This window comes from Physella acuta, unplaced genomic scaffold (assembly GCF_028476545.2).
Source record: "Physella acuta isolate Inbredline_101_S28 unplaced genomic scaffold, ASM2847654v3 ptg000512l, whole genome shotgun sequence".
Classification (NCBI taxonomy): Eukaryota; Metazoa; Mollusca; class Gastropoda; family Physidae; genus Physella; species Physella acuta.
Window position 1 is genome coordinate 152,045 of NW_026732031.1, and position 12,956 is coordinate 165,000.

General features: G+C 37.1%; 1 protein-coding gene across 1 annotated transcript in view; it reads left to right on the forward strand.

The window, feature by feature from the left end:
- Positions 1-10,664, forward strand: part of LOC131944892 (uncharacterized) — a 41,311-nt gene extending 30,647 nt beyond the window's left edge. The window contains exons 14-21 of the mRNA XM_059305769.1: positions 655-834; positions 2,777-2,974; positions 3,879-4,021; positions 5,080-5,163; positions 5,612-5,783; positions 6,771-6,893; positions 8,144-8,351; positions 9,220-10,664. Coding sequence (XP_059161752.1) covers positions 655-834; positions 2,777-2,974; positions 3,879-4,021; positions 5,080-5,163; positions 5,612-5,783; positions 6,771-6,893; positions 8,144-8,351; positions 9,220-10,469 — 2,358 coding nt within the window. The 3' untranslated portion in view covers positions 10,470-10,664. The remainder of the gene's footprint in view (positions 1-654; positions 835-2,776; positions 2,975-3,878; positions 4,022-5,079; positions 5,164-5,611; positions 5,784-6,770; positions 6,894-8,143; positions 8,352-9,219) is intronic.
- Positions 10,665-12,956: the final 2,292 nt, after the last annotated feature.

The window sequence follows — 12,956 nt, forward strand, 5'->3', positions numbered from 1 at the left end:
GTAAAGCTCATTGTAGCTCAACCGAAAAGTCTCGAGTTCGAACCCTCTGGCAGATGAGGCTCGACAGCTTGGAACATCAATTCTTCTAGGAGAGACAACTCCAAAATCAAACAACTGCTTCTTTATAGTTTGTTCTTGGGTAGACAAAGGCTATGTGAGCAAATCCAAAAAGAAAAGCAGGCTAAAATCGGAGTCAATGGCCTCTATGGCGCATAACAAGTTGACACGTATACTTAATTGTGTTGGTGGGGATCTATTCCGGGAATATCTTCCAACACTAAAAATTAAGAAAGCAGAAGAAGAAAAGATTCCGAGGGCGTCCTTTAGTTCACTCAGCTCTGATGTGTACCTAACTCACGTTAGCATAGGCATCTTTTCATATGCCAAGATGAAAAAAAAATGAACTCTACTTCATCTGACCCTATTGACCTTTAGGTCTGAAACTGGAACTTCATTATAAATCTATGGAACTTTGATGCATCATACTAATACACTTGTTCAGACTCGACATGTTGACAGTGATTATACAGACTGATTACTTTGATATTTAACAAAACGCTTTTGTCTGCACTGCTGCCATCACGTGCTACTCAAGGTCTTAATTAAGTTGTTAATCAAGTTGTTAGTTAAGTGCGCTTGATCACATCTCTCCAGGTGACTAGGGTCGGCGTGATCGTCATCAAAAACATCTACGGCCAGTCCCTGTCCAATGAGTTCCAGCAAGCCGCCCAGGGGGTGGGGATCTGTGTTGACCCTCCCTTTGAAATGACAGAGAAAACTACGTCATCCGATCTGGGGCAAACGTTTGTGAGATACAGAAGTGAAGAAATACAGGTAGATTATTTTTTATGGAAATACAATAGAAGAAATACAGGTAGATTTTTAAAATTTAAACACAATGGAAGAAATACAGGTAGATTTTTGTTTATTGTAACACAATGGAAGAAATGCAGGTAGATTTTTTTATTCAAACACAATGGAAGAAATACAAGTCGTTTTATTTTATTGAAACAGTTGGGAAGAAATATAGATATATTTTAGTTTTTTTACTTGAAACAGAAGAAAAGAAATACATGTAGTTTTTTTTTATTGAAACAGTTGGGAAGAAATATAGATAGATTTTAGTTTTTTACTTGAAACAGAAGAAAAGAAATACAGGTAGATTTTTTCTTATTGAAACACAATGGAAGAAATACAGGTAGATTATTTTTGTTGAAACACAGATGGGAAGAAATATAGGTAGATTTTAGCTTTTTACTTGAAAAAGAAGAAAAGAAATAAAGGTAGATTTTTTTATTGAAACACAAAAGAAGAAATAAAGGTAGATTTTTTAAATTGAAAAACAATGGAAGAAATACAGGTAGATTTAAAAAAAAAATTCTGCCAATGTGATGTTGGTATTTACCTTTTGTGCAGGCGATTGTGATACTTGTTTATGTGCATCCATCTAAATACTTACTTTCTGATTAAGTGATGTTGGCACTAGTGAATATGCAACCATATAAATACTTACCTTATGCGCTGGTGATTGAAATAGGCTACTTGTATAGTTATGTGCATCCATCTAAATACTTTACAAGTGGTTGTAGCTATGCTTTTATGGGAGATCACTAGCGGTTTATTTTGTGGTTTTATGTGTGTATCAATCTAAATACATTCTATGTATGTGATTGTACAACCATCTAAATACTCACCTTTCCAGTTAGTTGTGGTAGGCTATATGTGCATCAATCTAACTACTCACCTTCTATACAGGTAATTGTGGTAGGCTATTTGTGCATCCATCTACTCACCTTCTATACAGGTAATTGTGGTAGGCTACTGGTATATGTGCATCCATCTAATCTAACTACTCACCTATACTGGTAATTATGGTAGGCTATTTGTGCATCCATCTACTCACCTTCTATACAGGTAATTGTGGTAGGCTACTTGTATATGTGCAGACACCCAATCTAAATACTCACCTTCTATACAGGTAATTGTGGTAGGCTACTTGTATATGTGCAGACATCCAATCTAAATACTCACCTTCTATACAGGTAATTGTGGTAGGCTACTTGTATATGTGCAGACATCCAATCTAAATACTCACCTTCTATACAGGTAATTGTGGTAGGCTACTTGTATATGTGCAGACATCCAATCTAAATACTCACCTTCTATACAGGTAATTGTGGTAGGCTACTTGTATATGTGCAGACATCCAATCTAAATACTCACCTTCTATACAGGTAATTGTGGTAGGCTACTTGTATATGTGCAGACATCCAATCTAAATACTCACCTTCTATACAGGTAATTGTGGTAGGCTACTTGTATATGTGCAGACATCCAATCTAAATACTCACCTTCTATACAGGTAATTGTGGTAGGCTACTTGTCTATGTGCATCCATCTAATCTAAATACTCACCTTCTATACAGGTAATTGTGGTAGGCTACTTGTATATGTGCAGACATCCAATCTAAATACTCACCTTCTATACAGGTAATTGTGGTAGGCTACTTGTCTATGTGCATCCATCTAATCTAACTACTCACCTTCTATACAGGTGATTGTGGTAGGCTATATGTGCAGACATCTAATCTAACTACTCACCTTCTATACAGGTAATTGTGTTAGGCTAAATGTGCATCCATCTAACTACTCACCTTCTATCCAGGTAATTGTGGTAGGCTATATGTGCAGACATCTAATCTAACTACTCACCTTCTATACAGGTAATTGTGTTAGGCTAAATGTGCATCCATCTAACTACTCACCTTCTATCCAGGTAATTGTGGTGATGTTGGTGGACGAGCAGGTGAGTACGATGCTGAAGGCTGTGAGAGAGGAGGACAGTTTTGTTTTCCTGGGGAGCGAGACATGGGGGCCCAACCCCTACCTCATCGCCAATGAACTGGGGGAGAGGGCGAGAGGTTCAATAATCCTTGCTGCCTCAGCTCCTGAGCTAGTCAACTATCAGCTGACGGTAATTTTTTTTTTTTTTTTAATTTTTTTTTGCGATCAAATGGTTACTAATGTTTTACATAACACCAATATGTATTAAATTAGCTTGTTTTAAAATAAATTTGCGTTTATTCTTTTCCTATAAGAAACTTTTAAGTATAAATAAAAGTGACTTTGTTGCTAAGCCCTCGACAGAGAAATAAGTAGGATTACGTTTAGGTTTATGATAGAAACATCAGTACAATTGTAAGTCAAATTTTAGTTTAGATTATATATCGTCCTTCAGAAGTTCCTAATAAAACTAAATTTTATAGAAGTTGTTCAGTCCTATAAAACACTTGAAATATCTGTTGTTACGTCTGGGTATTATTCAATGCAGAAAACGATCCAATAAAATGTTCAGTACTTTATTTGTTCACATCTTTCCACATTACACAGCCGCCCTCGTCCCTAGCCGCTACAAACTAAAAAGCCCCTTACAATCGTTCACTCCAGCTTTTATACACGCACTCCACCTTGAGATGACAATACCTAAACACCCCGGGGTTAACTCAACTCACTCACGCATTCTCGCCTACGTTCAAGACTATTCTAACCTATTCTGATCTGACCTCCAGAGGCGTAGCGACCCTTCCCGGCGCCCAGGGACAAACTTTCAATTTGCCGCCACCCTCGGGAGCAAATTTTCAATTTGCACCCACTCCCTTCAAACTTTCAATTTGCACCCCCTCAAACTATTTATAATGTTATAATGCAAAAATGCAGCTAAAATGACATTTTAATTTGTTTTTCCAACCCATTTAGTCGCCCCCTATGGTCGGCGCCCGGGGACATATGTACCCCCTTCGCTACGCCTCTGCTGACCTCCCAATGCCCAGTAACATCCGTCAAAACTAATGTCCGTAATTACCTTCCTTCACATCTAGGACTATCTTAAGACCATGAGCCCCTTCAGCGAAACCGGAAACGGATGGTTGCAGGAATTCTGGGAAGATCACTTCCAGTGTAACCTGCCTGGTGGTTTCAAAAACAATTACCCGTCAGACTGTAGTGCTACTAGCTACTTCAGGTAAGTTTGGCACTTTAGAAACAGGCACCGAGAGGGCTTTAGCTATCACACACTAATTTATTTCAACTGAATTTTTAAAATTTATTATTAACATGCTGATTGCGGTTAAACTAAATTTAAATAAGGGTCATCCATAAATGGCGTCACGCTTTTTTGACGATTTTTACCTCTCCCCCACCCCTCCGTCACACATCGTCACAAAAAGCCAACCACCCCCCCCACCTAAAATGACGTCACTCCTCAGCTTACAACCCCCCCCCCCCTCACAATGTCAGTTGAATTTTTCTTAAACATCGATATTTTTCACAATTTTTGTCTGAACTCTGTCTTTATAGAGTATTTTAATCAATTACTATTACAATCTATTAAAACAGTTTTCTAAAACCCAAAATAACGTCTAAATTAGTTTTCTAACATAGCTTTTTTAAAATGCAAAATGGTGATGTAGCACCACTTGATCCTCCCCCCCCCTTCCCCTCATCACACACCATCACAAAATTACGGACCCCCCTTCGCCACTACGAGTATGGAAGACCCCTAAGTCTGACACTTTATAAACAGGCACCGAGAGCTCTTTAGCTATCACACACTCATTTTTTTTTCAACAGAATTTTTATATTTATTATTAACAGGCTGATTGCGGTTTAAAACTGAATTTGAATAATATACTTTTAACTGACGTATTTGATACTGACAAAATACGAACTGATTCTTATACATACAGTAATCTGATGTCCTCGATGAAATATGATTTGAATGTCTTTGTCAATTGGGTAGTTAAATATGGTGAATATATTATGTCCTCTGTGAGTCTGATTTAAATATCCTGGGATATTGTGTAGTTGAATACTTTGAATATGTTATGTTTCTAGTAAATCTGATTAAAATGTCTTGGGCTATTGGGTAGTTGAATATGTAATGTCCTCAGTGATTATGATTTGAATGTCTTGAGCTATTGTGCAATTTAATATGTTGAACATGTTATGTTTCTAGTAAATCTAATTTAAATATCTTGGTCTATTGTGTAGTTTAACATGCTGATTATGTAATGTCCACAGTGATTCTGATTTGAATGTCTTGGTCAATTCGTCCCTGGTCATTCATAGCTGGGTCGCTGCAAAAAGTGTGGGACTTGCCATCAAGTAATACATCTATTTCCTTCTCTAAACTGACTAACATTCGCTTAATGTAATAACATGGTGTTTGAAAAAAAACAACTCTTTATAATTTATATTAAGTAAATAATTTCAAAGGAAACTTCCAGATGTAGTACTAGTTTTTGTTTTGTTACGATTTTAACTTAGTTCTCATGGAACTGAAAATATAATTATCTGTGTGTAAGTGATTATCCATAACTCAAGGTTATTGTGTAAGAGAAAATAGATATGACCATCTCAAAAAAAACTTTGTTATCTGGCATACGGTTTATCACTACGCACGTCGTAATGGCTGGAACAACAAACCAAGCTTAAATAAAAGCTAATTGAATGTGTAAAATCAATCGTTATCGATGAGTTAATGATACTATTAATAGATCAACGTAATTAGTTTACAGAGTAAAAAAAATAGTTTATACAATTGTTTTTTCAGAACTTTGGCAGCCAGCACGTTTAAACCTGACATCCTTACCAATGAAACCAGAAACATCCAAATCAAAAACGGCAACTCCGTTCTGAGACCGTTCGATTCCACGGGCAACGGCAACGCTGGGTTCCAGATCTACAACATACGATACGACAACAACATTGCCAACTACATGAAAGTGAGTTATACTTAATGACATAGCGAGGACTAAGTTTGCATTTTGGACACTGAATACAGATACAATATGAGTTTTTGGATTATTTTGTTTAGTCTATTGTTTTGTTTTCAAACTTCTTTTCGTGTTTAGACTTTCAAGATGTTTGTTTTTGTTCGTTTGTTTGTGGGTTTGAGAAAGCACAAGGATTTCATTTACACTTTCGAGATACATTCATCACCGATGACAATGTAAGAAAGTCTATGTTTAAATATAATTAGACATCAGGTTCATTTTTTAAATTTAATTAAATGATTACTAAATTAATTTTAATTGGGGAGATAACAAGACTGAATACTAGCTATCGCTCTTTAAGATGGCCGTTGACGTTGAAATGTTTGGTTACAGTTGGTTTCTTTCTTGGCTTCACAGCGAACTAAATGAATTGTATTTTAGAGATCTTATGCGCCTCATTCTTGACTTCAATAAGAACAAATAACTAAAAAGTAGAGAATAAAACAAATATTAAAAAAATATATAATATAAAGCTTTTAATTGCACTGAAAAAAAGAAAAGAAAATAAACATAAAAAAAAAAACTGCTTTGGTCGCTTGTGATAGTACTTATATACTTAAACCATCAAAGCTTTTATTAAAGAAAGTAAGTTTGTTTTATTTTCTTATTTTCTTTGCATTTGAAAGCTTATTATTATAATGTTTTTTATTAAGGGCCAACACTGTTTATTTTGTCATATGTTTGGAAATGATGTCATGTGTTTGATCATTCATATGTCAGGTTATATTGTCATTTGTCTTTTCAATATCGTCATACGTCAATCCATTTTGTTACATGTCTGGTCATTTTGTCATGTATCAGGTAGTTTTGTTACGTTTTCTGTCATGTACCTTGTTATTTTCGTCATACATCTATCCATTTTGTTACGAGCTGGTCATTTTGTCATGTGTCACGTAATTTTGTTACGTTTTCTGTCATTTGTTCACGTGTCTACAGGTGGGTGAATACAACCCCAAGACTGGTCTCAACCTTCCCATGGATGGACTGGTCTTCTACACCGTACCCGGGCAACCCGTCAAAACCGTCATCTCAAGCTGTGTGGGGCGTAGGGACTGTAAGGTAAAGTTACTAGAACGTGGTAAGGACTGCTAGGTAAAGTTACTAGAGCGTGGTAAAGACTGCAAAAGTAAAGTTACTAGAGCGTGGAAAGCACTGCAAGGTAAGGTTACTAGAGCGTGGTAAGAAATGCAAGTTAAAGTTACTAGAGCGTGGTAAGGACTGCAAGGTAAAGTTACTAGAGTGTGGTAAAGACAGCAAGGTAAAGTTACTAGAGTGTGGTAAGGACTGCAAGGTAAAGTTACTAGAGCGTGGTAAAGACTGTAAGGTAAAGTTACTAGAGCGTGGAAAGCACTGCAAGGTAAAGTTACTAGAGCGTGGTAAGGACTGCAAGGTAAAGTTACTAGAGTGTGGTAAAGACAGCAAGGTTAAGTTACTAGAGTGTGGTAAGGACTGCAAGGTAAAGTTACTAGAGCGTGGTAAGCACTGCAAGGTAAAGTTACTAGAGTGTGGTAAAGACAGCAAGGTAAAGTTACTAGAGCGTGGTAAGGACTGCAAGGTAAAGTTACTAGAGTGTGGTAAGGAATGAAAGGTAAAGTTACTAGAGCATGGTAAGGAATGAAAGGTAAAGTTACTAGAAGGACTTCAAGGTAATGTTACTAAGATTGTTAAGTGAAGTTACTAGATGGACTGCAAGGTAAATTTACTAGGGCGTGATAAGGACTGCAAGGTAAAGTTACTAGAGCGTGGTAAGGAGTGAAAGGTAAAGTTACTAGAGCGTGGTAAAGACTGCAAGGTAAAGTTACTAGAAGGACTTCAAGGTAATGTTACTAAGATTGTTAAGTGAAGTTACTAGAAGGACTGCAAGGTAAATTTACTAGAGCGTGATAAGGACTGCAAGGTAAAGTTAATAGAACGACGCAAAATAAAGCTACTAGAAGGACTGCAAGGCAAATTACAAGCGCGTGGTAAGGACTGCAAGATAAATTTACTTGAAAATTTCCCGGGCCTCTGGGTATATAGATAATACAATGTGTGAAAGAGGAATATGGTATGCTTATTGTAAAGTCCTTGAGCATTTACAAGCCAAGGCTCATGTTTTCAAAGTTTTTCCGTCCCAGAAATTTTGTAAAAAATATTATCAATCTTTGATTTTTGAGCGATTCTTGAGCTTAATCTTTCTAGTAGTGATATATTACAAAAATATCATGCTTGAAAGTAAACTATCGTATGACGAATGTAAGTATAATTTAATTCCAAGATTGTTGAATGAACGATATCAAAATCACACGTATAATTTTACATTGAACCAGATTTGTGGGTCAAGTCCTCCAGAGACGTCCACACAATCCTCCAGCGATGCTCCACCAAATGTTGGCGCTGACTCCCAGAGTTCTAGAGACGCTGCCATCGGTCTTGGCGTCTTCAGTGCCATTCTGTTCCTGATTATAGTCGGGCTTGTCGTCGTGGCGGTTCTCATTTGGCTGGGGAAGATCCCTCTCAAAGATCGCAAGTACACGAGTAGGTTTTTGTTTTTAAATTACCCTGACATTTTAAAGTCTAAAGATAACGTTAACGTCTCCATATCTACTACCAATCTCTTGTGTTTGTAATAGTAAAACAAAATTACATCATTAAGTCAAACAATCTTGTCTTAAAATTGAATGCTTAAGTCAAGCAATCTTGTCTTAAAATTGAATCCTTAATTCAAGCAATCTTGTCTTAAAATTGTATCCTTAAGTCAAAATATCGTGTCTTAAAATTGTATCCTTAAGTCAAGCAATCATGTCTTAAAATTGTATCCTTAAGTCAAATAATCTCGTCTTAAAATTGTATCCTTAAGTCAAGCAATCTTGTCTTTAAATTGTATCCTTAAGTCAAACAATCTTGTCTTTAAATTGTATCATTAAGCCAAACAATCTTGTCTTCAAATTGTGTCTTTAAGTCAAGCAATCTTGTATTAAAATTGTATCCTTAAGTCAAGCAATCTTGTCTTAAAATTGTATCCTTAAGTCAAGCAATCTTGTCTTAAAATTGTAGCTTTAAGTCAAACAATCTTGTCTTAAAATTGTAGCTTTAAGTCAAGCAATCTTGTCTTTAAATTGTATCATTAAGTCAAACAATCTTGTCTTCAAATTGTGTCTTTAAGTCAAGCAATCTTGTCTTTAAATTGTATCATTAAGTCAAACAATCTTGTCTTAAAATTGTATAATTAAGTCAAGCAATCTTGTCTTAAAATTGTACCCTTAAGTTAAGTCAAGCAATCTTGTCTTAAAATTGTATCCTTAAGTCATGCAATCTGGCCTTAAAATTGTATCCTTAAGTTAAGTCAAGCAATCTTGTCTTAAAATTGTATCCTTAAGTCAAACAATCTTGCCTTTATCGACAGAGCCTAAAAGAGCTAACAACGACAAGACCGAGCCACCACGTAGCCCGCCCACCAGAGGAAGAAGAAGCGATGATGGCTCCAATTCTACAGACGGACCTAACCTGCCACCCAGATCAACCTCCAGGAGGAATCTCGACCCGACAGAGTCCGACTCCAAGAACAAACAACCTCGGGACGGTTCCATACCAGCCTTAAATTACCAGCCTTCCGTACATGACGATGCGCCTTGCATGTACACCGTAGTCACGACTTTACCGCTCGGCCAAAGAATGCAGTCCCCGGGAGCTACTTCCATATGTTCCAGCAACCCTTCGACTGTCTCCCATGACTACCAGCCTACGCCAGATGCTTCTTTTTATCTGCCAAATAGAAACAGCGGCAGTGATGGTTTGAGTGAGCCTCTCCCTGTCAAAGCTCATGTTGATCGAGATATCTATTTGGCTAAACTCAACGCCGCGCAGGCTCCGCACTTAGAAAATAATACCCCAGGCACCAGACAAGTTTTGTCCACACAACCACCTGCCACACAACCACATCCCACAAAACAGCCTCCCACACAGCAATCTCCCACACAACCACTCCTCACATATAACCAATCCAACGTATTTTACCACCCTGAACACGGCTGGGTCGCATTAGTAAAGACAAACCCACAAACCTCCTATGACCCGGATGATCCTATCAATGGTGAAGCGTACATCACGCCCATCGAAAACGCTCTGTACAATACCCAGCCCCTGCCCCACGCCGACATCTCTCCGGGCATCCGACTCACCGACTCCCCCTTAGGAAAGAGCAGCTCGTCCATCTCTTTGAGCAGTAACTCTGGAAGCGGCGGCTCTCTTCCAAAACGACCAATACAAGTAAACAATACCCATGCCCAAGAACATGAATCCAACACGCCACAACAAAATCTAAACATTAACGATATCAACTTTCAATTCCAAGAGAAACAGCCTGCTCCAGGTTCTAATGTACCGGTCGCAACTCAGCCGAACAATTTTACATCAAACACAGAGGAGGCGCCTAAACCCCATCGGTTCTATACAGGCCCCACCCCTTTGGATCCCCTCAGTGCAGGCAATGTCCCTGCTTTAAAACACATTATGCCTGTGAGACTTGATACCATTACAGAACAGGATTCTTTAGGGTACCATTCCTCGTTGAACTATGCACCTGGTAATGAAGGGTCGAAACCAGAGTTATCAGTAGGTCAAAATGTAGAATTACAGGAAACCAGTGTAATCTAGTGTGCATGCAAAGTGCCTACTGTTTTAGTTATCGTTTATTTTTGTCTTAGGTTGTTAATTCACTTTGCTGTCTTTTGTAATACTGTTTTATGTTTTACAAGAAAAGATTTTGGCCTTTTTACCTGCTTTCTTTTATTAGACCAAGTAGTATTTTTGCAAAGTAGTTAAACATACCGTTTGTTGCAGTGTATTTTAAGATGCACGATTTCAAGAATTGTACCTATACATATATTTTTAGATAATGAATATTGTTCAATTGATGAATTAACCAAGGGGTACCAATATGTACAATACTAGGTTATGTTATATTTTTATCGATAGGGATCATTGTTCAATCATTTAATTAACCAGGGGTATCTATATGTACTGTCCCGTGTAATGTCATGCATTTATCGATAATGAACACTGTTTGATTACTGAATTAACCAGGGGTATATATATATATATATATATATATATATATATATATATATATATATATATATATATATATATATATATATATATATATATATATATATATACGAAAGTGTGGAAAGAGATACGAATTTTTGTTTTCAAGGAGCAAGTGATTATTATTACTGAGTGAACTACTTTATATCAAAACATGTATCTATTCATTAGTAATCGCACCCATTGTTTTTGATCATCATTTGTCAAGGATATCGTTCATTTTGGCGTCTAGTACAGGTGTCGGCAACCTGCGGCTCGCGAGCCGCATGCGGCTCTTTTGATATCAAGAGGCGGCTCTCCAGCTCCTTGCACAAATACTAATAATCTTAATTAAAAAAATAAAATATTTAAAATAAATAAATGTTAGTGGCTCTTTAAAACCAGGGACATTTTGAAAATTGTAACTTTTGGCTCTTCCTCTTCAAAAGGTTGCCGACCCCTGGTCTAGTAGCTGGTCTGAAGTCGTCCGGGGGTGGGGGGTGGGGGGGAGTATGGTGTTGGAAGGGCAGGGTGGGGGGATTATTATTTTGGATGTCATACATGGATGGTTTCTAAAGTAGAGTGACTCATTTCGCTATGAGCAAGCATTGCTTCTTTATAAAGATTTTTCCGTTTGAAAAATGGAAAATCACCCCGCTGGGAACATCAAACTGCAATGCCAACAGCTGATTCCTTCTTGTTTATCTGTGTGTAAGGACAGCTAGAGTTTGTTACCAGATGTCAGAGGCGGATAAAACCTGGGGCTGACTGGGCATCGGCACAGGGGCTGCCGGATTTTCAGGGTTCTGAAATGTTAAAATGTTCTGATAAATCGGAGAGTTCACATCTGGCTTATAAATACAGATCTCCTTCTGGTATATACCAATGCCGTTCTGATATACTAAACTGTCATGTTGGAATTTGTGAATGCCATGTCTCAAGGTCATGCTGGTATATGTTTTGTCATACTAAGGTATACCCAGAGGCGTAGCGACCCTTCCCGGCGCCCGGGGACAAACTTTCGATGTGCACCCCTCCCCCCCTCGAACTTTTCATTTGCACCACCCCCTCAAACTTTCGATTTGCACCCCGCCCTCGAACTTTCAATTTGACGCCCCCCCCCCTAAGGTCGGCGCCCGGGGACATATGTCCCCCCCGCTTTCCCCCCCCCCCCTTGCTACGCCTCTGGGTATACTTACTACCTGCTGGCACAACAACATTTTATCCTGATATACACCAACGACATGGTGAGAAATACCAATGTTATAATTTTTTACACATATCTCAAACTGTTGTGAGCCAATTTCATACTGAGCTTTACTATTGTCATACTGATTTAAACACATTTCATCTTATACACAAATGTCATGCTTGTAAACGACATGTACACGAATATTTGCTTATATTAGATGTCATCTGTATGAGCCATCCACTACATGTTCTTCATTATGAATATGACATATCATCACTCATTTTGTTTACATATGATGTTACTGTTCTGATATGCGTATCGCCTAATCTCTACAGTATTTTGCTCACATTTGTTCTTATTGTTACATTTTCATAAGTAGTATTTTTTTAAAAAACCGTTATATTTTTATGGAAAACAAATTAACATAAATTTTTTTTATAACTGTACTTTTATAATAAAAAGAGCTTAAATTATCGATATTAAAAAACGTGACTGTATTGATTTCATATTATTATTTAATATTTGAATAAATAAGTCACTAAGTATTGTAACAGAAGAAAAACCACTCAACAATAAGTGCGTTTGAATCAAATGATTATGATTACTATACAATATATGGTGCTCTGGGGGTAATATTACAATTTTATTTGAAGTAAAAAGACTTGGCCTAAAAGTTAAAGTTTAAGTAAACATGAGTTTTCAAAATAGAAAATCTATTTCAAAATAGTGAATTTCATAAAAGGGAGGTAAGTATGTGTTTATATTTATCAAACTAAAATAGCTGATTATCGTTCTTGACGACACATTCATGTACGGTTTTGAATTCGATATTTTAAAACAAATTGTGGTTTACGACACTTGAA